General features: G+C 33.9%; 1 protein-coding gene and 2 long non-coding RNA genes across 4 annotated transcripts; 2 read left to right on the forward strand and 1 right to left on the reverse strand.

Annotated features, from left to right (window-relative positions):
• Positions 1-5975: 5975 nt before the first annotated feature.
• Positions 5976-11013, reverse strand: LOC145043409 (uncharacterized). 2 transcript variants are annotated; one of them, XR_013681025.1, is made up of 6 exons: positions 10908-11013; positions 10437-10553; positions 7241-7356; positions 7073-7163; positions 6908-6974; positions 5976-6476 (listed from the first exon to the last, which is right to left on the reverse strand). It is a non-coding gene; the product is annotated as an uncharacterized LOC145043409 (long non-coding RNA). The 2 variants fall into 2 exon arrangements; XR_013681024.1 differs by having other exon boundaries at positions 5976-6505.
• A 406-nt stretch (positions 11014-11419) lies between these two features.
• Positions 11420-12119, forward strand: LOC145043408 (uncharacterized). Its single transcript, XR_013681023.1, has 2 exons — positions 11420-11560; positions 11644-12119. It is a non-coding gene; the product is annotated as an uncharacterized LOC145043408 (long non-coding RNA).
• A 2250-nt stretch (positions 12120-14369) lies between these two features.
• Positions 14370-16174, forward strand: LOC145039058 (cytochrome P450 736A117-like). The gene is made up of 2 exons (XM_078987197.1): positions 14370-15325; positions 15420-16174. Exons 1-2 carry the CDS (start codon positions 14402-14404, stop codon positions 16038-16040), a joined length of 1545 nt encoding a protein of 514 aa, XP_078843323.1. The 5' UTR covers positions 14370-14401; the 3' UTR covers positions 16041-16174.
• The last annotated feature ends 11499 nt before the right edge of the window (positions 16175-27673 follow it).

The following is a 27673-nucleotide window of genomic DNA, read 5'->3' on the forward strand; positions in this document are numbered from 1 at the left end:
CCTTCCACACCAACCCGTATTCATCCCAAGTCCTCCTCTTAGGATCCTAATTCACAGGTACTCTATCCCTCATGGATATCTAACTACTCTCTCAGTAAACTTTCCAAGCTGAACATCTAGATACCCCTCCTAGATCACTCCTCAACTCTAATATGTCTCATAAAGATCTTCGCCATGTACAACTAAGCACCACACACATACTAAATGGAAATAATAATGTCGTTCAAGAACGACCACCTAGGCTAAGGCATCATGAATCAGGAAACTCTAGCTCAAAATTCCTGAAAATATCTAGCCTAACATCTACATTGAAGTACTAATAGCTCTAAAGTAACTCATCTTATAATATACTCATGTTAGGGTATTTTGGGAAATAACCGCTCGGGCTCTGGCTGATTGTACATACTGCTTTGTCTCTCTTTCCTCTAAAAAGTTATTTGCTCATTTAGAAAAATCCTTTTTTTTTTAATTTATCAACTCCTCGGTTTGAATACAGACATACCCGAGAGTACATCAAAATCCATCAAACCAAGGCTCTGATACCAACTTGTAACACTCTAAATTTTCAAACAAATGTTTTTGTTCAAAAGTTTCACACAAAACATAATTTAACATTTCTCATGCCAAATTGAATTTTTCTCAAACATAAAACATCAGAATTTGTTTATCAAATATCCCAAAATCCACATAAACACAAATCATCAAGTTGGTGTGTACAATCATGTCGGCGCCTTCCCGCGATCCTGAGATGTACTTGAATTTTTTTTCACAAAAACTGTAAGCACGAAACTTAGTGGGTTCCCAAAAATACCACATAGACCAATAATTAGCCTCTCATGGCTATATCTCGATAAGGACCCTCTGGTCATGTGCCTCAGTGCAGACCCTTCCGTCTCACGTCTCGGTATGGACCCTCCGATCGTAACTTTATATATATATATATATATATATATATATATATATATATATAACATCATAAGTCACAAAGACAAGATGCATAATAACACACAACTCAGTATAAGCAAATAAGACCCTCCGGTTAATAACACAAATAAGACCCTCCGGTTTGTAACACGAACAAGACCCTCTGGTTACACATAAATTACCACTAAGGTAAGTATAGTGAGAAGACTCACATCTTGAAGTAAAGAAAGTAAATCCCACACCCAAACTATCGGTCTAGACTCCGCTTAACATATATCACATATACCTCTAATTAAAATTGATATTAACAACCTTCAAAGATGTTGGCCAAGTCTATCTACTAAACCTCAAAAGGGTAAAATACCATTTTACCCCTCCATGGCCTCCAAAGTCCACAACTTGACCAAAACCCTAAAATTCGACGGAATTCAACACCCAGCGTGTATGTTGGGCGTACAGCCCTCTACGCTAAACGTACAACTGGTCATGCATGCATTAGGGTGGACTAAGCACTACGCTGCACGTAACTGGGGTACGCATGATGTACGTCCCAGACTTCCTCCTTTCACTCTTTTGGTCTTAATCCATTAAGACAATTGCTACCACTACAGATATGGGCTGATTAAGGTCCATTACTCCTTAAAGTTGGTGACTTTAAGCCTTAGCATGGTTGGACAAGTGTAAAACTCATAAACACTAATCTTACACATAAAGGTCCATATATCTCAATATATCTCATACATAGATAGATCTTGACGACCAAGATCTCATTTTTATAAATCCAAACATCTATAAACACCTAAAAGGACAAGTATTATGCTATGGAGTTCACCAAACTCATAAAGCTTCAAGCTTGGGACATAAAACCCTAAAAATGGACCAAAACATGAACTAATCAAAACACTGAGAAAGCTTTGAGCTTGATACCTCTGGATGATGCACCAACCATAGAGAAACTCAAATCCAAAATCTTGGACACCAACTCTTCTTCCTGCAAGTCTCCTTCTTCACAAAAGAACTCTACAAGAACACTCAATCAGCCACAAATTCTCACACAAACTATGGAAACAGGATCTAGGATTTTAGGGGAGTTAGAGGCTAGAAAAGGTGGTTGTAAGTGAGGCCATCATGTTCCTTAAATAGGGACACACAAGACAATTAGGGTTTTCACTCTGAGCCTAGTACACCCAACGTTCCCTCTAGCACACCCTCACGTAATACGTGGCCTCTTTTTTCTTACCAAACACATGAGTACACTGAGCGTACACATGCATACGCCACACGTACTCAACTGCCACCTTTTCTCAAATAAGGACTAGTCTTGACAATGCAATTAAAGTTATGGTCATCGATGCATACCTTATTTTGGGATTTTACAGCCTTGGACTGAGATGTTGGGCCTTTATCTAAGTTGTTTCATAATCCTAATTAGGGTTATTTGTATATTTGTTCAGAGTGAATTTTGGACTGATAGTCAGGCAGCTATTGTTTTTAGCAGACTGGGGTGAGTCTTCTCACTATACCAATGGGTCGAAGGCACCAATGCCGACCCATTACTTGATATGAGATTTTGATAGTTGAGCATGCTATGGTTTGTTATTATGAATGTGTTGACTTATGTGAAGACCATGGAGAGAGCCCATGGCACTTGGTAAGACCATGGGTGGAGCCCATAGCCCTCGAATGTAAGACCATGGGGGTAGCCCACGACTTTCCAAATGAAGACCATGGAGGGAGTCCATGACAACCTTATGTATATATGTTGTTGAATGGCATTATGTGGTTATACGTTTTTGCTATTTTGGGAACTCACTAAGCGGTTTCTTACAATTTTGATGGGTGTTTCACGTACTTCCGGTTCTAAGGGCAATGGCCCGACTTTATGGCTCAGCATGCACTCTCCAGTATTTCCGCACTTATTTTTTTGGTTATTCGGATCTTTTGGACATGAATTTATGTAATGGAATTTACGGAAAGGCAAATATGGTAGTGATTTCTAATTATTAAACGAAAAATTTTACTCAAATTTTTAGGCTGTTAGAACAATAATTATGGTTTATATATGAACCTAACTCTCTGTCTCTATCTGTGTGTGTGTGTGTGTGTGTCTATATATATATATATATATATATATATATATATATATATATATATATATATATATATATATATATATATATATATATATATATATATATATATTGGTAGGTTTAATATAGAAAAAAAGGTTGAGAAAGTGAGAATCTTTTATATTCATATATGAATATATATGCTTAGGGCTAGGTTATAATGTGGATGGACAATTATTGTGCGAACGTGTGGATAGTGCGATTCTATGAGAATTAATAAGAGAATAAGTTGTTTAGTAATATGAATACGTTCAACATTACAAGAATATCGTCATCTTCATGCATTCTCACTAATTCTTATTTATTTTTGTTCTCACAAATAGTTTTTCACTCATTTTCATTCTGACAGAATACGACTCAATAAACATTCTGACAACATTTTGACAGAATGGGAATAATAATAAAAAAGTCTATAATAACCTTATAGATGATTTAATTAGTAAGAATGTGTGATCATGATAATAGTTATGTAAGATTGAACGTATTCATTTTATCAAACAACATATTTTCTGTCATTCTCACAAAATAGCACTGTCCACACGTCTGCATAATAGATGTTCATCCGCATTTGAACCTAGCTGTATCTGCTTATTCATATATGAAAATACGCATTCATATATGAATATGATCTTTCTCACTTTCTCAATCTTTTTTTTTCTCAACTAAACCGTTCGTTATATATATGTGTGTGTATATATACACACACACACACACACATACACACACAATCTATTAGGTGTGAGACACGTGTACTATACAGGTTCGTTAAAAACAAAGTTAAATATTTCCACCATGTCATTTGGTAATTATTCGTCTAAAATTTAATTTAATTTGACTGCCACTCATTTTTTATTTAACATGTTTTATAGAAATATTATTTATATCTTTTCATTTTGTATGTCACATAACCAACACATTTTTCTTATTAATTAATGTTACTATTATATAGCAGATTAAGTTGTCGTAGCAATATTTATAATCGTCAAATGATTCTACATATATTATCGGGGACAACCAAAATGTTCAACCAAATATATCATATGGATATCAACAAAGTGGATTTTGGATATAGAAGAGTAAAAGGTTCATGTTTAAATGATGGTGAGACAATTATTGTTATCTTGAATGATCTTCTTATTATTGATTTATTTATCGTATTGGTTCATTAATTGAATTTGTCTATCATTCAATTCGTCTAAATATCAAGAATCCAATGTTTTTTTCAAGAAAGAGCAATCATTGCACTAAAAAATGAGTTCGTTCTAGAAATAAACGATCATATGTTATTATTATTTCCTGGAGCTGAAAATGAATACTTACGTTTAGATGGTCTTTGTCATTCAGATTTTGTTCACAATGACTTGGATGAAGGTTTATACTCGACTGATGTTAAAAATGGTCTTAAACTGCCCGGTTTGCCTATTCATAAAGTAATATAAAAATTCGGTGTTCCAGTTATGTTAGTAAGAATTATTGATCAGAAATGTGGTTTATGTAATGGAACGAGGCTATGAGTTATAACATTAGGTAAGTGTGTTACAGAACAAAGGATAATTTTCGGAAGTAATATAGGAAACCGTACGTTTATTTCAAAAATGTATTTGACGCCTTCGGATAATTGTTATTGAATGTGAGATTGCTTTTGAGACAACCAGTGTTTACTCTTGGGCAGTTTCATGTTATATTATCCAAAGTTCAAATCTTAGACAATGACGGTAAAGTTAGCAATTTGACATCTAATATTGTATTTAAAGAGGTCTTTGAAATTTTTTAATCCATAAAAACTATTTACAAAATGTCAATAATTTTTTTATTAGTAAGATTCGATTACATGCTTAGAGCATCCACAATGGGGAGTTTAATGGAAGAGTTGAATGAGGTGTCATGCTTACTTGTCATTCAATGGATACAACTCCACCATTGTGAAATGTCACTTGACATTCAATGGATTTGTAGTTCAATGGACATTGAACTCTTTAATGGGAAAAAGGAAAGTCTTTAAATCTTTAAAAAAATATTTTTTTCAATATGTTTCATTGAACTTGTAGAGTTTAATGCATTGTGTGATAATAATGAATAGAGTTGTATGGAATAGTGAGTGATGATGTGGCACTTCATTGAACTCTATAGAGTTCAATGCATTGTGGATGCCCTTATCATCATTTCATTTGTATTTATTTTGAAAGTTACTTTAAAAAATGTTTAATATTTACACATTCATATTCAACACAATTATTTAAAATATATCAAGAGTTTTATTTTTATTTTTATAGATTGAAGTGTACTTATTTTTTCCTCATTTTGGTTGTATTTATTTCAAAATTTACTTTAAAAATGTTTAATGTTTACATCTTGATATTTAACTTTGTTTTCAATCAACTCGTATAGTATACGGGTTTTACACCAACCAAGTTATATATGATATATATAATAGCATTATTATGAGGTTTTGTATAGTTACTCACATTACTACGTATATATTGATTAGCATTCTCTTGGTTTCGTTAGAATTGATTTTGTATTTTATATAAACTAGAAAAGTGCCCCCGCCATGGTGGGGTCGGATTTAGATTAAGCGACATAGTTTATTTATTTATTTATTTGGAAGGGAAAACTACTCTTTTGCCAAATAAACACCACATAAATCTTTAGCAATATACCACCCGGGACTTGGCAACTTTCCTGAAGATCTCCAAGTGGTAGTACATAATTTTGTGCCTGCTATTTTAAAGATACTTCGTTAAAGCGAAAAAATGTATATACTTCCATTCAGCCAAATCATGGACTTTCAAAAAATTGCATTTAGCCCAAACATGAGCTTTATAAAAGATTAAAAGCAAAATGGCCATTTTTGACATTTTTGCCCTTTTATCTCGTTTTTATAACTTATTCCAAATACCATGCATTATGGTGTTTAGTCAATATTATCTAACCCAATAATGTAAACATGGTGTTTAACATACAGATAAATAATCATGGAACCTTTTAAACTGCTTTTCATATCAACATATTCTGACCATTTTCTCATTCAGGCATCCTACTTTGCCAATGAATGAAAATGCATAACAATAAACTACAAAATAAAATAAGAAAATTGTTCCTGCTCTAAAAATAATCATCAAATAGCAATTGGTAAATTAAAGACCTCCATTCCAATTCACAAATCAATGTTTAAGTTGGATAGAATCGTTTTTAACTTCAAAATTGACAAAAATACTTATTTTGGTAAAAGAAACTTCAAAAGTACATTAAACTGTCTGAACTAGTAAAAGTTACAAACAATTTAGAGATAAAAACAAAATCCATGTTAATATAGAAATTATCTAGGTTTGAAGCTCTTAATTATAAGTGGGTTGAGTAATGATACCTGTTAATAGCAGTACATGCAACAACCCCACTAAGAAATCTCCTTATAAATCACGCCTGTAGATTCAAAAGAAGATTGGTATGTCCTGTCATTTAGTTATAGTTTAGTTTTTTAACATGAAGATAGAATAAAAAGGTTATGTAGAAAGTGAAATATTAAACTACACCCTTAAAAATTGTATTTAAGATCACTTATTGAACCTAATGCTCTTTCAAGTTTCCTAATCATAGTTTAAATGCATAAATGTTATTCAAATTATGAATTATAATCAATAATGTTATTCTATGTATTTAGGACAACATTAAGAACAAATTAGAGGTGTAACCCATATATTTTCTTCTCTTATAACATGTGCCACCTAAAAGATTCGGACCAAGTTTCATTGGATAAGTGAAAATCAAATAATATTAAAAAATATATATATGAACATACTTATATTTAGAAATTAGTTCTTGCCTAAATTGAAGGAGTGAAAAGGGTATTATACCTGAGAATATTAAATACCTGCTGCAGCAGCTGGTGCATTCGAGTTGTGTTCTAATCAAATGGGTTGCCTGCATAGCAGAAGCCATCGTCATTAAGATTTCGAACACAAAAAAATAAGCGATAAAAAAGATCGTTTATTAAAGGTAAAGAAAGGGCAAGGAGGTACGTGGCCATGTATTCATTCGACTTTGCTATAGCAAGTGCTGCTTCAAATGACTTTTCAAATGCATCCCAAAATGAATTTTGATGCAGTCTGTCTAAAATCAGTAGGAGTTGGTTCAAGTTTAGATACATAATTGAGATTTGAATGTAAAAAACTTATAGAAAAACTCACCTGGTGTGAACCTTGTTTTTAGATACTGGCTCGCTTCGTCCACTATAAATACTATGGAACCTACTTTTGCCTAACTTCAAATGAAGCTTAGATTGTTTTGATCCAACCACTTAAACCTGAAGAACAAACCAATGAATGATCAAAGAAAAAAAGTACAAATTGATGTATTTATAGGAGCAAGTGGAGCAGTGAGAAAGATATGCTACAACACTTCAAAAAGATTATAACTCCAAAATACGCTAACAGGAAACTATATACACTTAATGACATCTTGCCTATGCATCTTCTCAAAAAGTATAAGCAAATACAGACAAAATATAGAGACTTACTGTCACACCCCCGACCGAGGCGGCGGAACACACCGGGCTGTATGACTAAGTTCATGGATCACAGACAAATTGAATATATAGCACAAGTACAACAATAAACAAAATAGCATTCATGTTCCATCTTGATATTTGAATACAATATTTTTACAAATAATAATAATAATAATAATAATAATAATAATAATAATAATAATAATAATAATAATAATAATAATAATAATAATAATAATAATAATAATAATAATAATAATAATAATAATAATAATAATAATAATAATAATAATAATAATAATAATAATAATAATAATAATAATAATAATAATAATAATAATAATAATAATAATAATAATAATAATAATAATAATAATAATAATAATAATAATAATAATAATAATAATAATAATAATAATAATAATAATAATAATAATAATAATAATAATAATAATAATAATAATAATAATAATAATAATAATAATAATAATAATAATAATAATAATAATAATAATAATAATAATAATAATAATAATAATAATAATAATAATAATAATAATAATAATAATAATAATAATAATAATAATAATAATAATAATAATAATAATAATAATAATAATAATAATAATAATAATAATAATAATAATAATAATAATAATAATAATAATAATAATAATAATAATAATAATAATAATAATAATAATAATAATAATAATAATAATAATAATAATAATAATAATAATAATAATAATAATAATAATAATAATAATAATAATAATAATAATAATAATAATAATAATAATAATAATAATAATAATAATAATAATAATAATAATAATAATAATAATAATAATAATAATAATAATAATAATAATAATAATAATAATAATAATAATAATAATAATAATAATAATAATAATAATAATAATAATAATAATAATAATAATAATAATAATAATAATAATAATAATAATAATAATAATAATAATAATAATAATAATAATAATAATAATAATAATAATAATAATAATAATAATAATAATAATAATAATAATAATAATAATAATAATAATAATAATAATAATAATAATAATAATAATAATAATAATAATAATAATAATAATAATAATAATAATAATAATAATAATAATAATAATAATAATAATAATAATAATAATAATAATAATAATAATAATAATAATAATAATAATAATAATAATAATAATAATAATAATAATAATAATAATAATAATAATAATAATAATAATAATAATAATAATAATAATAATAATAATAATAACAATAATAACAATAATAACAACAATAATAATAATAATAATAATAATAATAATAATAATAATAATACATTAATTGCCTTAACAGGTAGGCATATGACACAAAAACAAATAAACTTGATCACCTGTGATCCAATCTGTCTTGAATGTCTACTTAGTGTTTTCCTGAGTATACATGTAGTTTTAAAAGTCAACACAAAGGTTGGTGAGTGTCACAGGTTTTCTGCTAACCCAGTAATACTTTTAATAAGTCTAAAAAATATTAACTTTGTATGTATAACTATAACAATAGTTAAAAATAGTATTTGCAAAGTGTCTTTAAAATCCAAGAATGTATTTTGATATGAGTAAATTCATGTTTTTAACATTTACTTGTAATAACTCCTTGAAAGTCAAAATGAATGTTTTGTATAAGTAACTTACATACTTAAAAATGTACTTGTAATGACTTATTGAAAGCCAAAATTAATGTTTTGTATAAGTAATTTCCTTACTTAAAATGTACTTGTAGTGACTTCATTAAAAGTCAAAATGAATGCATTGTATAAGTAATTTTCATACATAAAAATGTACTTGAAGGCAACCAAGCCTATGGTTGTAGTAAGAGAAAGAGTGAGAGAGAGAGAGAGATTCGTGTTAATGTTTTTAGTGAGTTCTATAATCGAGCTATGGACGAGAAGTACCCCTTCCTACGACGCTTCATTGGACGTCGTAGTAACGATCGTAGACACATATCACCTGCTACGATTAATCAGTCGAAGGTTGTAGCTAGCAACCGCAGGTGGGGTTGTCGACCCCATATAGATCTATACATATGTACCTCGCTCCGAAGATTAACGATTATAGCAGTGTGGGGTAGGCTAAATAATTAAACTCAGCTAATGAATAGTAGCGTCTCACTCAAAAACCATTAACGAAAAGTTTGTGAATAACTCTCAGCCCTAACTTAATTATAGTTAAGTACCGGGCATAATGAATTTCGAAGTATAACATTTGTAAAAGCTGAGTATGGTTGACGTATTTATAAAAGTATAAATTACTCGCTTTTATAGAGATATGTATTTCAACATAACGAACTTGTATATGTGTGTAAAGCCATGCATAAAAGTATTCATATATAGAAGTCTTGAAACTTTGAAATACTTTAAACTGGTAGTATACATATCATATAAGACTAAAAATGCATGTTTCAAATTAATGAACATATGTACATGTATAAACTTTATGCATATAAACATATAAATATACATGTATAGTAATATCTTGAACCATTGAAATACTACACAATTTCATAATATAAAAATCATAAAACTTTGTATCATGTAGTATTTATTGTATGTAGTATTTGTTGTGTGAAATGGTTATTTTACAATAAAATAACCATAATATGTATACGAAAATTTACACTAGTTTATTCGTAACAATATAGTAAATTGTTAAATGATAATATTTTTATAAACTAGGTTTTTCGCATAAAAAGGTAATATATTTGTATAAACAAAATATATAGGCACATGTATTCCCCCCCCCCCCCCCCCCCCCCCCCCGAAATAATATTGAAAAGGGGCCGTAAGCACTCACCCTTGAAGCGTGAGGTTGATTCATATGGTATTCAGATTCCTTTGGGAAACTTGTCGTGAGATTTGTTACGTGGCATTCCTTGTTCGGAAGACGAATCACCAAGTATATTTGTATTTCCTAATAGACCAGATGGTAGTTTGGTATTAATTATTAAGTATATGGTGATCTTTCTTTAAATAAATAAACTCTACGGGTTTCATTTTGCCAAAATCATACTTCAGGGACTGATGTTGAGAACTATTCTCAAGACAGGGGTTAAACATGTTTATTTGAAACTGTTTTAGGGTTTTAGGACTTAATGTATTAGGTTTTTCTGAGGGAGGGACCAATTCTGATTATTTTAAAGAAAGTTTGGTTCTTGGTTTGACCCTTGACCCTTGACCGGGTAAAAATCAAAACCCATTTGTTTTATAGGGGCTCCAAGTTCGATCCACATAAGTGGATTCATTTACAAAAAGTATCTGGGCTTACCCCGTGTTTCATTCAATCGGGTAATCCTCAAGGAAACGACGAAGCAGGGTGATGGCGATTGAATGGATTACGAGGCTCACAGGCAACATTCTCCGATCGGATCGCGAGGGGAGGTCGTCTGTCCTTTCTCGTCGCTGGTAACATCAAATCGAAGGAAACGAGGAGGAGTTCGGCTGTGGTAATCGAAGATCAAGGTGGAGAGGGTTACACGATCCTCAACAGCCTTCGTCTTCGTGTCTGATTGGGAACGAACGGAACGAAGGAATCATGTGGTCAACGGTTGATGAATCGTTGGTGGTTGTGGGGGCGTGAGGAGGGGAGATATCGAAGTGGATGGTGGTAGTAGACAGCGTTCTAACTGCCTGTTGTGAGTCATTCCGGTGCTCAGGGTTCTCGGTGGTTCGATCGTCATTCACATATTTCCTTCTCCCTTCTCATTTTTTTTTAGATAATAGTCGGTTGAAGTGTTTGGGTTTGAGCTGGGAAATCAGTGGGAGAGGAAAAGAAGAAACAAAAGGGTTTCTGGGTGGTGGAATCGTGAGGGAAGCATCTCCGGTGGTGGAGTTTGGTGGTGAAGGTCGACGGGAAAAGAGGGATGGAGGGGATAGCTGATCCTCGGTGCCTCCCTTCCACTGTTTGCTCGATCATAACAGGTTTGCTTCTTCTATTTTTCTTTGATTGTTTCACAGTAGTGGGTAGAACCTAAGTGGGTGTTTTGGGATGGTTCTGATCGCAGGGAAGGATGACAGATTACAATAATCTCGGGGTGTTTGTTTGCTATGGTTTGTTTTTGTTTGGATAGATATCGATGGTGTGTTCGGTTGGTTCATTTGACAGGGAAGTGAAGGAGTAGAAGAACAAAACCTTTAGGGTGTTTTGGGTGTTACTGTGAAACCCGTGGGAAAGAAGAAAGATCGAAAGAGGGTGGTTGCCCTCTTGGATGAGTCCTTAGCAGCAACCGAAGGACACAGAAGAAAGAGATCCTTGGCGTATGATTTTGTAAAAGTTAAAACTTAGAAGCAATTTGTACAATAGTTGAGTAAGTATGCAAAAGAGTTGAGTACTTTGCAAGTTTATCTTATTTTGTAGGATATTTAAGATTAGAGTATAAGTTTCATTTTTAATATTTTGTACTAATTGTTTGATTACCGAAGATAATGTGTGTGTAATTTGTAATTTGTAATTAATAAATTTTCATGTGTATTTTGTGTATGAAGGCATGTATTATTAAAAAAATACATAATTGAATCTTTGGATGAAACTATAAAAATACATAATTGAATCTTTGGATGAAACTATATAAATTATGGTACCAATTGGTTTATGTCATGTATCTTATGCTATAGTTAATTTAATATATGTATTATAAAATTTATAATAATCTATCTATAGCCGACCATATTTTGTTAGTTATGCTGATCACATTTTGTTAATTATGCTTCGACATAAATGGTTATATCCGTAGATGAAAATATAATGTTATCTAAATTATTAAAAATCACGTTTGATGGATTGGCAATAATTAAAATCAGGTTTAAATCAATAGTTTAAAGTTTCGTGATTAATAAATATTAAAATGTTTGATTTCTCAACATTTATAAACATTTTTATCCAAAAATATTTCAAATATGAAATTAAATATTAACATATAGTCTGAGTCCAAAAATGTTTTCGGAATCTCTATTTGATGTGTGCAAGTTCCTTAACTGATCGAAACAGTTTTAAGGGTTTTTAAGAAATCAGTATTATACTGGTTTTTGGATTCATAAAACGGTCGTATCTTTTGTATATGAACTCTGTTTTGGATGGTTTTTATATTTTTAGAATTATGGAAACATGTACTACGAGACTAGAATGTTTCTATTGCCCACAACTACTTAACACAATTTTTCAGTTTTTCAGACGCATTCATATGGTTGCAATTTGAGCTGTTTAATTGGTTTATCAATTTACACATTTGGAAGTAAAATATCATCTGGTATCTTAAAATAGTTGAAATAACTCATTTATTTTATATTAGATTCACCAAAACTCAATGATTCAAATTACAAAGAGACTTATTGTGAGCTTGACCGTTCATAGTCTTTGACCTAAATTTCGGGATGTCACACTTACAACCATTTGAAAGGAAAAAATAAGAAAGATAATGAAGTCCTTTGGTTGAGTGAAAATAAAAAATAAAAATAAATAAAAAAAAAACATTTCTCAGTTTTTATGTAGTAAAAATCCCTTACAAACCACTTAATGTTGGGCCAGGAAACTTAGTTTTTTCGAAAAATAAAGTCGTATGTCTCATTGAGGCATTCCATCGAATATGTGAAGTGCAACTGGTTTGTCATCAGTTGATGATGATTTTACAAAGGTAAATGAAAAAAAAAATGAATGAAGCAATAGACACAAAACTCGATGGGCGTATGCACCAGAAATCGCTAAGAGGTATCAAGGATTGAGGAGCAAACAATTATTGCAGTTCTATGGCAACATGATGAAAATTAGGTCAAAATCGATCATAAAATCAAATTTAGAAATTGAAATCGAAAGGAAATACGGATGGATACATACCTGTAGTATGTCTTTGGCCCCTCAATCGAACCCGAGTTCCCATCGATTCCTGCTGACAGTTGTGGGGAAAGAATGAAATCAAAGTTAGAAAAGAAAGATTCAGATGAAGACGATTTGGATGAAGGCGTTAGAAACAAACCTAAGATACAAGGCGAAGAGCGCCATCGTTGGGCACAGATTGTTCATCAATCATCAGAGGCTATTGTTGGTAGTGCAAAAGACATATCGGCGAACTACTTTACAGTTGAAAGTAAATGGAGAAGATGTAAACCGGAGAACATAGAAATATCCAGAAACAAAAAAGCGGTGGCCGGTTGGCGGATGATCGGTGGGTTCGGTCCAATAGAATAAAAATATTGTGCATAATGGAATTATTAATTAATAGTATTATAAATAGGTTCTCACATCGGATGCGATAAAACTTTCTTAATAAAGTACAAGAGATCATGTATAACATTGTTATGTCATTTAGATCTATGAACTTACTCTTTAAAACAATTAGTTTTATATACAAAAACATTTAACGGCCGCAACTTGTTGACTGTTTGTCTTATTATATTGTGATCGCTAATTAAAATCGTGAATTATATCATAAATAGATGAAAATTTGGATAAGAAAATTATCTATGTGTCATGTTGAAACTCGCAACTACTTTATTTACGTGATTGTAGATATTACATATAGACCAGCAAACATGTGCATGCAATTAATATTGTCCAAATGGGGAAAGCTTAAAAATCATTTTTTCAACTTTCTCGATGTGGATGGTCCCAAATTGGCCTCTTGGGGGCCCGTTTTTTTTTTAAACGTTTTTTTAACAACTAGACTACACCGGGTTAAGAACCCAACTGACTCGAGGACTTCTTCTATAAAACAAGTCACCGTGACACTACTGAATTCATTCCGCGGCATATATCTAAATTATTTACACATGATGTCGAGTTTCTTAGAGCAGCTGCCGATCTACACATCGCCGTTGTTTTTTGGGGCGGCATTTCTACTGTTCAGATGGTACAAGTCTCCATCCGCATGCTCCAAGAAACTACCACCATCACCACCATGGTTGCCGGTTATCGGCAACCTCTACCAGCTTGGTGCACTCGTCCACCACTCCTTTTTATCTCTGTCCAGACGTTATGGTGACTCACTCATGCTCCTCTACATCGGCTCAGTCCCAAGCCTTGTGGTCTCGTCAACTGAAGCAGCTCATGAAATCATGAAAACACATGATATAGCATTTGCCAGCAGACCCAACACAAGGATGTTCAGGACGATCTCCTACAATCTCAAGGAAATCACAGTGGCTCCTTATGGCGAATACTGGAGGCAAGCAAAGAGCATTCTTACTCTCCAGCTTCTAAGTAACAAAAAGGTCCAATCTTTTAATGGGTTGAGGGAGAAGGTAATTGCCGATTGTGTAGATAAGATAACCCAGTGTTACTTGTCTAACAATCCTGCCGACTTGAGCGACTTATTTAGCTCACTTACAAACGATGTTACTTGTATGGTGACGTTTGGGAGGACGTATAATGAAGGGGAGATTGGGAAGAAATTCAAGAAGATCTTGCAAGAGTTCTCGGAGGTGTTGGGTAGCTTTTATTTTGAGGACTCGATTCCTCAGCTTGCTGTGGTTGATCGTCTTAGAGGTCTCACTGCTAAAGTTGATAGAGTCGCAGCAGATTTCGATGAGTTCCTGCAAGGCGTGGTGGATGAAACCATAACCAAGTTAAGCAACAACCCTGATCGAATTGGTGAGGATGGCGTGGAAACCTTCATTGAAGGACTGCTCAAGGTTCAGAAGGAAGATATTAATGGCATCACCATCGATGCAGACGTCATCAAAGCACTCCTCTTGGTATACATGCAACTTTCTCCCTCTCTCCATCTTTCATCATTCATATAATAAGATAATAATTGGATAATCGTTTGCATTATTTTTTTTTACATAGGATGCATACGTTGCTGGTACAGATACATCATCTTCGGTACTCGAATGGGCAATGACCGAGCTTCTGTTACATCCGGATACCCTGAAGAAAGTCCAGGATGAGGTAAGGATGGTTCTTAAAGGAAAGAAAGATATAAGCGATGAAGATCTTGACCAGATGAGGTATCTTAAAGCTGTGATAATGGAAACCACCCGCCTCCATCCTCCCCTTCCCATTCTACCACCTCGAGTCGCACGACATGATGTGAAGGTTATGGGGTATGATATTGCCGAAGGAACGAGGGTATACGTGAATGTTTATGCAATTATGAGGGATCCTAAAGTGTGGGAGAATGCTGAAACGTTTCTTCCAGAGAGGTTCTTGGAGTCGTCTATTGATTTCGTAAGGCACAATTACGAGTTACTCACGTTTGGTGCTGGACGAAGGAGTTGCCCTGGAAGGGTATTTGCCATGGCCATCAATGAGAAGGTTCTGGCTACTGTTCTATCGAAATTTGATTGGTCGCTACCTCAGGGTGTAATGCCAAAGGACGTCAATATGGATGAAACTGTTGGTCTGGCTAATCACAGAATGGTTCCAATACTTGCTCACGGAAAACCTGTCTCCATTGTTAATTACTAGTTCTTAACTGTGATTTTGATATGATCGATAACACCAACTTAATTTAGCAACCCCATGGCAGCATATTCCTAACGTCTCGTACGTACTCGTTAGATGCGAAATCATTGTAATTTCTTTTGGTATCAATAATAATGTATTGGATGCATTTTGATTAGTCTCAGTCTTTCCCATCTAGATTGTGAAAAGTTTTTGCTCTAGCATGAACACCTAATGGCAAAGACAAATTTAATATATAAAACCTACGCCATATATATATATATATATATATATATATATATATATATATATATATATATATATATATATATATATATACTAGTAGCGTACCCACGCGATACGACGACACCATTAATTTAATTCGATGAAATAGTCTCATTACTGCCATCGTTGTTTTAATTTATTAAACTAAACGGTGTCGTTTTTACCATTGACCACCTAAGATGATGGAGACATCTTTACCAATTTGACAATTTTTAAAAAAGCTTGAGGTGTGGTATATTATGTTTACAACCGGCAAAAGAAACAAAGAAAGTGGGTCAAGTTGAACGGCAAAGGAAGAGAGTGAGTGGTGGAAATTCTCCGCCAGTAGTATGCCGCTGATAATAATATCATTGTGAGGTGTTCACCACCGGTAAAGGTGCGACGGAGGTGACACATTGGCTTCCCGGCGGTAAAGAGTTCACAACACCCTTCAACCCAATGAAAGTAAAACTAGGCAATATTTCTAGTTAAAAAGTTCAAGTACATGTAGACATAAAATGTGGCACGGTGAATAGTTTACCTCGATTAAGGCTAAATGGTGTATGTCACATAGGTGTCACGTAAGATTTTATTATTTCTGCTACAGTTTACCTATGAATAAGATGTGGTGATGTTTTTACCTACCAACTTTTTTTAAAAAATATCAATTAATATAAATACAAAGTTTCAATATTTTATTTATAGTAACAATTAATAAAAAAAATTATATAAAAGGCATGACATTTGAAAATAAATATATAATTTACCTTTTGTTTTATTGTGATCCATGTCTAAAATATAAGAAATTCTAAAATTTTAAGTGTTATTAAACTATAAATAATATATATGACGTCACTTAGGAATATATATATATATATATATATATATATATATATATATATATATATATATATATATATATATATATATATATATGTATATGTATGTATATATATAGAAAATGATCAAATGAGAACACATAAAAAGTTGAGAACGGGAGAACAAATGTATTCATATGTGACTACATGTATTCATTTGTGGGGAAATAATTTTTTTTTACGCACAATCAACATGAACATGTTTTTTTCTCTTCCATTGAAATTAAAGGCGTAAAAATTTATCATTTCTCTACAAATGAATATTTGGAATCACAAATGAATATATACTTTGTTCTCGCGTTCTCAATATTTTTGGTGTTCTTATCTAATCCTATTCCTATATATATATATATATATATATATATATATATATATATATATATATATATATATATATATATATATATATATATATATATATATATATATATATATATATATATATATATATATATATATATAGTGGTGGACCCGCGCAAAACGGCAGGGCGAATAATTTATTTCGATGATATATTTTGTTTACAAAAATGTTATGTTTCAAAAAAAATACATGGCAAAGACAATAGAATCCAACTTCGGCGTTATTTGTGACATGATATATTAAATAACCGATAAAAAAAACCGGTAAAGCGCTAAAGCCGGCACTGAATTTGAAATGTTTAAGCCGTTCAAACAATAATAATAGAATTATATAAGAATACAAAAAAATGTTTTATAACACATGTTGACTATACATTATTAATCGCACAACACTCCTTATTCAACGTGATGCGAATATTTTATTTTCAATGGTCTTGCAGGAATTTTGTTTTTTTCATGATAAGTAAAAAAATGTTGTAGTTACAGAAAATGAAAAAATTGAATTAAAATATTAATACTTTTTAGAAATTAAAATATTAAGAAAAACGTTTCTATACCATTTTGTTTAAAACTATGAAAATTTGAGTACTGTAACAAAGATAATGAATTTTTATAGTAGAATGTTGAGTTTAGTGATACCACTTAATAGACAAATATAAATGGGTTGTTGTTTTTATTTAATCATTACATATCATCTTTTGGGCTAAATAAGAAAAAAAAATGCATATTTATTTTTAAAGATGTTTTTATTTTTTTTTATTTTATCTCATTACTTTTTTCCCTAAATTCCTAATTTTTTTTTTCTCTTGACACCCGTATGTCTTCTTTTTATTTATTGGTTATTCTTGTTCAAAACAAAATAAATAAAATTAATCCCTGATTTATTGGTAAGTCGTATCTTCCTCTTGTTTCTTATTTCTTGTTTCTTGCTTCTTTTTGGTCGAAAATAAAAATCACATCAATTAATACATGATTCTATGGTAAGTTGTATGTGACCTAATTTTTATGCATCCAATTCTTAATGATATCACAATTTCACAACTAACGATATAGTCAAACATACATGAATGGACTCTTAATTTGGATGCTTATTATATATTTAAATTATTTATTGTTTTATCATTATCTTTCGAGTTTTTAAAACACAAATAACAATGAAGGATAAGACGTTCTATAAGATTAAAGATACAAGCCTACAACCTATTTTTTTCGTCATCACACTATAATGATTGAGTTGTAGTAATTGTTCCGTACACACACATTTTGTTCGTTAATTAATTAGAAATAGATCATACATTGAAAGTATAACATCTTTTAAGAAAAATGTATAATAAAAATATTAAGAAATGACTACAGTTTAAAAGAGGGAGGGGGGAGGGGAATGAATAATTAAAAACTAAAATTTTCACTTTGTTGTGGAATCGCATATATGAACAACATTGTGTCATTTAAAATCACATGGGGTAATGGTTGTTAAAAAGGCAAAGGGCATACATACAAACATTGTTTTATGAGATTTTTTTATAATTAATCAAATACAAAAAAATGCATCTAAATAAATATCAAAAGAGTGACTAAATGGTTCTCTAATGCGAAGATCAAAATCCTACTTCGGGCAACACAATACCAAGTAGCAATCATGGTCTACTGATAACATGAACAATCACAATGGGGTGACACTTCTAGCTTCTCTTGTTCTTTGATAATTTTCATGTTAAATCTTATTAGGCATGGAATGTTAGTGTTGTGAATCGGTAGATAAGATAATTCAATAGATTTCAAAAGGTTTTTGAACAAATTACCATTAAAATGAGGTTTTGCATAATAAGAGAAACATTCAATCTAATCCCTCCTTTTGACCAAACTGACTAAACAAATATTGGAAATCCAATTGGCTATACAAAAAATTATAAAAAAAATTGCATACCTCTTCAAAAGCATCTTCTCAAATCCGCCCTTCTTCATAATTAGATCTTCAAAAAAGAAAAAAATTGACAGAACCCTTCAATAGTGTACAACATATTCAAAAACACCTAGTTTGCATGTATTTTTGACCCATTTAAGTTAAAACATAGGAAAGATTTACCTTGTTGTAGAGAGATGATATCTAGAAAAGCACAAGCAACTCCTCTTATTTTTTCAATCAGATAGGCTGCATCTGTGATACATAACTTGAAAAATAATAATAGTTTAGAATCAAAACAAAATAGATGACTTTTCACTATATTGGAATACATGACTTAAAATAAACAAACAAAAAGTAAGAAATGCAAAGCTTATGCACAAAAACATTAGAAAATAGAACAAACCTATAAATAGAAACCATGTATTTAGCTCTTCCTTTTACACCAGACCTCACCACTCCATTCCGTGGAAAAAAGGTTTAAGCAACTAATAAGAAAATGGAATCCATGTATTTGGCTCTTCCTTACACAAATACCCAGATCACTAAAATCCAAACATGCATACAAGGTATATATAGAATCAATGATATCTAAATAAGGATTTTGACCATTAAAAAGTCAAATATATGTGAGTCCTTGTTAGTGAAAGAAGACCCATGTTTTTCCCTGAAATGAAAATGCATATCAATTAAGAAATAACAATACATGGGAGTTTGTTAGGGAAAAAAATCAATGCTATTAAATTCTTACACAAAGTTCAAAATCATGAGAGATTTGTTTAGGTTCCTAAAAGTGCTTTCAACAAAGCGATTTATCCACATCCTGGAAGACCAAGAAGCATAATCATCCTAAAAATAAAGAAAACAAAGCACCAAATGGATAAATTATTAAATATTCTATGTATCTTAGACAAAACTAAGTCTTACATGAAAGAAGATTTAAGTGAAGCGGTGAAATTCACAAACCTGAACATGCCTTCGAACAATAGAAAAGGAAATTCCATTCCTTGCATGTTTAAAAAATGAAGAATGAAGATTAAGGGAGATAGTGCTATGAAAATTCACAGAACGTCGTTCTTTCTAAGATCCAGATCCGCATATGGCATTTTGAGGGCGAGTGAAGGTTGTAGAGGATCTAAAAGGGATTTACTCTGTAGTAAAATGTTATTGCTCCAACAAAAATAATAAGAACAAAAAGACCAATTAATGATAAGCACATATTGGGCATAGTGTGCACTTGACAACCAATTTACTTTTCAAGACAAACTTAAGAATAGAAACTGTAATTGCATCTTTATTAGATGGATCATAATCCAAAAGAATTACAATCATTTTAGTAAACCTATCAAAACTCAAAAAACTTACAATCACCAAGTAGAGCTATCTATTTAAGATCACAATGTTGGAAAAAAAACTCAAATTCAGATAACCAATTTGTCATACGTATAATATTTTTGATTCATTTGACTTGCATAATGTGACATCCCAATTTTCACGGTCAGAAAAGACCGATTTTGTTTATGCTTTATAAAAATCAGAGTACTTCTTTTCATAAAAATGTTGCGGAATTTGTTCCCAGAAAAATATGATAAATACGTTATCAAAATATTTTCGAAGAAACGTATTTTATTCATTTTAAAACGTTTGAGATGTAATCGTCAATACAGAAACATAAGCATAAACAGAACTTACATTTATTTACACTAGTGATCTACATCTCTTTAATCTCTCAGTGTAATATGACTTCATATCAACACCCGTGATATAAATAAACCGAGTAGGTCAGGTTGGGAAACCTGGGTGAGTACATAGGGTTTTCAACCCACAATAATATAATTATTATATTTAAACAATCAAACAATCAACCTAATTACCCATCCCCATTATCTTCTTTAATCTTAAGGATCTACCCTAAGAATCAGCTATTCCTCGTTCATTCATTCCTAAGGATCATCCTAAGGAATCGACACAAAGTCCATCGTTGCTACGGTTTACACAACGGGCACTAAGTCTGCATAGTCGCCAGGGTTTAGGCATCAAGTCTGCATGATCACCAAGGTTTAGGCATCAAGTCTGCATGATCACCAGGGTTTAGGAATCAAGTTTGCATGATCACCAGGGTTTAGAGTACACCGGATGAACACATCGTTCACAACACATACAGGTTGCGAGCCTGCTAGTGTTCCACTGGACTGTCTAGAATAGTCCGTGCTTGTTATCCATACTCTATTGAATGACGTGGCCGTAATTTGGGTAAAAGGCTTCTCACATCGTCCACCTCTCACCCTCACCTCGTGGTCTATAACACCTCTCAACTCATCATTCAACTCATATTCCATCTATTATGTCTACCCATGTTTACCCCAACATTATCGTAGATATAAAATACATATACAATTTAAATCATTTAAAACATGTATAAAATCGTTCATTTAGCATAGACAACAAATACTCAAATAATATGCACACATAGCACGTAATTTATATAAAATACTTCATATCTATGTGTAAAATGAAAGTAACTATGCACTCACTTGAAAAGGTGGTGATTCCGAACTCAGACAGCGCTTTACTTCTTAAAAAAAAAAATTCCTTCGACGAAACCTAGTATTATTACCACTAGAGTTTAGTCTATTATTCACCGAGACTAATTAATAGTCTAACTATTATTAATATTATATAACCGTTAAATAATACTTATATAAGCCATAATAATAGCCCAATTACTTATTATATGTTCTTAATAACGTTAATATAATTAAATAAAAGCTATATTAAAAATAGCGTAGGCGTAGCTCACTTACAGCGGGTTTTATAGAAAACCAGACTTTGCTTGGAGCCGCATTCCCGTGCGGAAAAGTTCTTCTCAGAGCCGTCGAGCACTCAGGGGCTTCCGCCTCGTGCTAGGGAGGTTCCCTAGGCTTTTCGGGGGGTTTCGGGGCTAGAGAGAGGTTCTAGAGAGAGGGTAAAGGGAAGAAATAATGAGAAAGGTGTGAAGAAAATGAGGGTGGGTGAGGTTCTATTTATAGGGTGAAAATGGCTGAACTTGGTGTCACATGTCACCATCTAGTGGCAAGACTTGGGGAGAAAGCAATGGCCAAGATTGTGCTACATCACCCATATTCGCACAACACACTTCCGACTTCTAAAATCCGTAACTTTCACATACGACCTCCGTTTTTGACGTTATTTATATCGACGTGTAGCGGTGTAGGTAAAAATAATATCTACAACTTTCATTTTGACTCCGTCGGCTAATTCTCGACCGATCTTAAATTTAACACTACGAGGCGTTTAGACTGTTAAATGACCGTGAAGAATTCGTAACTCCTTCATACGGACGTTGTTTTCGTCTGTCTTTTTACTGTTAAGTTCCTATTAATGAGATCTTCAACTCTCATTTAAGTCACGTAAGCCAAAAACCACTCGAACTAAAATTCGAGTTTCGGGCCGTGCACTACTAAGCCGAATCTTAGAAAAATCATAACTTCTTCATACGAAGTCAGATTTGGGCGTTCTTTTTATGGATTTTCTCAGTTTAACATATTCTACGACATTCGTTTAGATCACTAAGGCTAAAAATTCCTCCATCGTAAAATCAGTATTTACGCTTCCCGGTGTCGTGCCGGTTCCGTCGCGAAACTTCGATGGGTCATAACTTCTTCGTTATAACTCGGATTTCGAAGCTCTTTATATGTACGAAAACATTGTGACATATTCACAAACTTGGTTCAGATTATTTAATCTAAATAATCTTTTGTCAAAAAGTCATTTTCGACCCCTATTACCTCTAAATTGACTAGCCCGGATCTACGGGTGTTACACATAAGCAATCAAAACCTAGTTAAGAGCAAAAATACCCAAACGGTTTGTAATGACCCGTCTATGGTATGTTGTTTTTTTTATTAATTATTTAGAAGTTTGCAGAGGAACTTAGCGAGTCTATGGCCCGACTCGTCGAGTAGAGACGGGATCTTGAGTAGCGTTTAGATCGGCGACTCGGCGAGTCCATATTCGGGACTCGGCCAGTCCGCCTGCCAGGTAGAAACCCTAAATCCCCGGGTTTTGCACCCAATTTAAACCATCATATGAGCCCCCAAACTCGTCTGCTTCACCCTCAGAGCATCATTTAGCAAACCCTAACCATTTCCTTGAGTTTTGAGCATTTCTTGTGTGAATCTTGAAGTTTTGAAGAAAAGAAGGAGGCTAGATCCAAAGGAGAAGAAGAAGATCCAAGGTCTTGCACCCATTTCAGAGCTTATTGAGGTAATAATCGGATTCCTCCTGTTTCTATGATTGATTCTCCTTTATAAGCATATTTAGCCCATTTTATCCATCCCTTAGCTTGTTCATAGTAGAGAAATCATATTAGATTGATTAGATTTCGGATCTAGCCATGTTTCAGTTCCAAAAACGTAGATCTATCAACTTTATGGAGCCATTTTGCATGATAGCCCTACATCTACTCTTCCAAGTGCCTTTTTAGCCTTTATATTGTTTTCATACATATGTACACGTAAAGTTGGAAACTTTACGTAGTAAACCAGCCTTAGGAACTCAGAGCTATAAATTGTATGCAGTGGTTTTGATCAGAATCGAGTTTTTAGTAATTGCATGCCTGTGACTCGGCGAGTCGTTCTTCGGACTCGGCGAGTCGAGTCGCGAGTCCCCGATCCTTCCTCTTTGAGTGATTCCGAGTGGGGACCAGTGAGTAATAGTATGGACTCAGTGAGTCGGAGGTTAGACTCAGTATTGGAGGGACTCGATGAGTTGTTCATACAACTCGGCAAGTCTAAGACAATCTTCTTATATTCAAGAACAACTCGTCGAGTTGTTCATACAACTCGGTGAGTCGGATGCAGATGACCTGAGTGTTAGAATAGAATGGGAACTCTTCGAGTTTATGCCACACTCGACGAGTAGCAGCGAGCAGGGTTGAGAAATAAGAGTAGGGACTCGGCGAGTTGGCGGCCCAACTCGGCGAGTCAGGTCAACTGTAAGTTGACTTTGACCAGAAGAGTTGACTTTGACCAAGAGAATTGACCTTAGCCAGGGGTAAAAGAGTCATTTTACCCCAATGCAGTTATTAGTATTTGATTGAGTGTATTTGTGGAATTGTAGCCGGGGAGATACCGGAGCAGCAGCAGATAGTTTCCAGAGCCACACACTCAACAGCCAGATCACGAGGTGAGTTTCCTTCCAGTAGGAACAGGTCTAAGGCCACAATGCCGGCCCGTTTAGCTAGTAGTAGTTTTCGAACTTCGGTCCGATGCAGATTCTAGTATGTTTGATGCATTCGTGGCTCAGACAAGATTTATGTTTTATGTGTTCCAGGTTACAACCCGATGTAGTATGCTGTTTATGTGTTCATGTTAGTTGATACATTTATGCTATACTATGTTCAGTAGTTCCGGACTTCTATCCGATGCAGTCAGTTCCGGACTTTGGTCCGATGCAGTCAGTTCCGGACTTCGGACCGATGCAGTTAGTTCCAGAATTTGGTCTGATGCAGGAGGCAAGGCCTCAGTAGTTCCGGACTTCGGTCCGATGTAGAGGGCAAGGCCCTGGTTAGTTCCGGACTTCGGTCCGATGCAGTGGGCAAGGCCCAGTATGTGTTTATATGTTTTGTATGGTATGTGGTAGTTTGGGGGAGCTCACTAAGCTTCGTGCTTACAGTTTCAGTTTTGGTTTCAGGTACTTCCGCAAGCAAAGGGATGGCATCGCATACACCACAGTTTCAATTGTCCTGGGAGGTGTTTCTAGTTTTTCATAAAAGTGATTGATACAGTTTTGATACAGTTCTACATAACCATTAGTTACTGTTTTGATATATTGACGTATGAGTTTTACTTTGTGATATTATCTTAGTATTTTTAGTAATTGTTAAACAAAAAATTTTTGGGTCGTATTTTTGGGATGTTTCAAGTTGGTATCAGAGCCTTGGTTTGAGGGATTCGGATACACTTTCGGGTGTGTCTGAACTCAAACTAAAGAAACGGTAAGGATTTTCAAAACAAAAATGTTTTTGAAAATGATTTTTGAAAAAGAACTTAGAAAGAAGAAGAGTTTTGATAAAAGGAAAATGGTGTGGCATATGCGATCAACCGAGCTCAAGTAAGTACTCCCAAATTACCCATACAAGTTACGTTGTGTCTATCCGTTTTAGTTTCAGTAGAACATCATGCTAGAATAGGACTAAGGATCTAAGAGGATGCCTTATGTGCCTGCTTTATGTGTTCCAGCTTTACAAGATTTGCATGCTAGTATTGAGTAGACAGTAGTAGGATAGCCTGTTTAGGTTATGCCTGATAGTATGAGCTTAGCATTGTATGCTAGGACAGTATCTCGTTATGAGAATAGATTTGCTTGAGTAATTTCCTGTATCCGAATGCTGCTTGCTTTGTGCTTGTTGGACTCTGAGTGATGGGAGTTAGTCATTAGGTGAACACATCACATCACATGTGATCAGGGTTGAATAATCTCAGAGTGTTGGATTTGGCTCTATTGTGCAGCTCTTGTTTGAGTCTAACCGTTGTAGGGACGAGTCTTTTACTCGAAGGATTATCTGAGCCTCATCACATGTGATGGTATTCAGGTGATGACTAATTATTATTACAAGGAGGCCTTCAGCAGCTGAGGACTGTTTTGAATAGAGTCAGAGATTTCCCTAGGGTAAGCCTAGGATGAGAGTAGCAAAGGTCAGTAGTAGTAGAAGTGGCTTGGTGGAGTCAAGGCAGTTCTTGAAGAAAGTACGGATAGATGTGGAAGGTAGTATGGGCCCGTACTACTGAAAGCAGAGAATCCGTACTCGAATCAAGGAAGGTTGAGACAAAACTAGGAAACTAGTATTGGTATCAATTATCCCTTGAGATATTTCAGTTTTCTAATGTTGCTATGATTTGTTTTAGAATGGTAGTTTTGCATTCAAGGCCAGCAGTTGGCAATTCAGGTGCCGGAGGGGGATCAGGATCAGGATCAGGCCCGGAGGCCGGGCAATTGGATGAGCAGACCAGAGAGTTTCTTTCTTCTGAGGTTACTCGTATCATACTGGAGCAGACTCCTGTGATCTTCGGTTCGATCAAGGAGGGTATTCTAGAGCTGATGGATGAGAGATTGGGCACCTTCCGTGCCGAGGTGGCGGCCATGATGGGATCGTGCACACTTACGTTCAGGGAGTTCAGGGCATGTGGAGCTCTAGATTACCACGGGGCGCGGGACCCCATAGCGAGTACTAGATGGTTGGCGGATGTGGCCAACGCTTTCCGCACGAGCAGGTGTCCCGAGGGGGACAAGGTTAGATTGGCATCCTGTCTTCTGAAGGACAGGGCATGGGATTGGTGGGAGGAGGTCGGACATACCATTGGAGATGATGCAGCATTAGATGCCATGACCTGGGCTGATTTCTCCACCAGGTTCAGGGTGGAGTTTGCACCGGTTATCGAGGTGCAACAGTTAGCCAGGGAGTTTTAGGACCTCACCCAGACTACGGAGACCGTGGCAGAGATCACCACCAAATTCAGGGAGAGGGCTCTTCTCGTTCCTTAGTATGCGGCCAATGAGGAAATGAAGAAGGCCCATTATCATGAGATGCTGCGGAGCGATATCCGCCAGTTTGTGAGCCGGTCCAGCTGTAAAACGCTGGATGACATGATTGCTAGGGCTCGGGAGAGGGAGATTGACCTTGAGATGGAGAAGAAGAGGAAACCGAAGGCGGTTTCGGGTACAGGCAGTTCGGGCAAAAAGCCCAAGGTTTCAGATCACAGATCCAGGAGTCAGCAGAGCCACAGTCGATGTGGCAAGTGTGGGAGATTGCACGATGGGGTGTGCAAGGCAAGGAGTTCCGGCTGCTACAAGTGCGGTCGGACTGGGCATTTAAGCAGGGATTGTACGGCTCCTGCTACTGCTATTGCAACATCAGATCTGATTTGCTTTCAGTGCAATCAGAGGGGACATAAAAAGTCCTAGTGTCCGAGTTTAGCTGCAGCAGGGAAGGTGGTTGCACCTGCCCTTGCTACTTTGAGGATTACAGATGGCCGACAGGGCCGAGTAGAGGCACCAGTGGGAAAGAGTAGAGCTTTTCAGATGACAGCAGAGGAGGCACGAGCGACTCCTGATGTGGTGACGGGTATGTATTTTCCCTTCATCTCTATATTATTATTGATTATTGCTTATGGTTATATGTTTTGTATAGGGTCGTTCTCTGTGAACGGCATCTCTGCTACAGTATTATTTGATTCGGGGGCTACCCGATC

The sequence above is a fragment of the Lactuca saligna genome, chromosome 4 (genome assembly GCF_052625555.1).
Source record: "Lactuca saligna cultivar CGN05327 chromosome 4, ASM5262555v1, whole genome shotgun sequence".
NCBI lineage: Eukaryota > Viridiplantae > Streptophyta > Magnoliopsida > Asterales > Asteraceae > Lactuca > Lactuca saligna.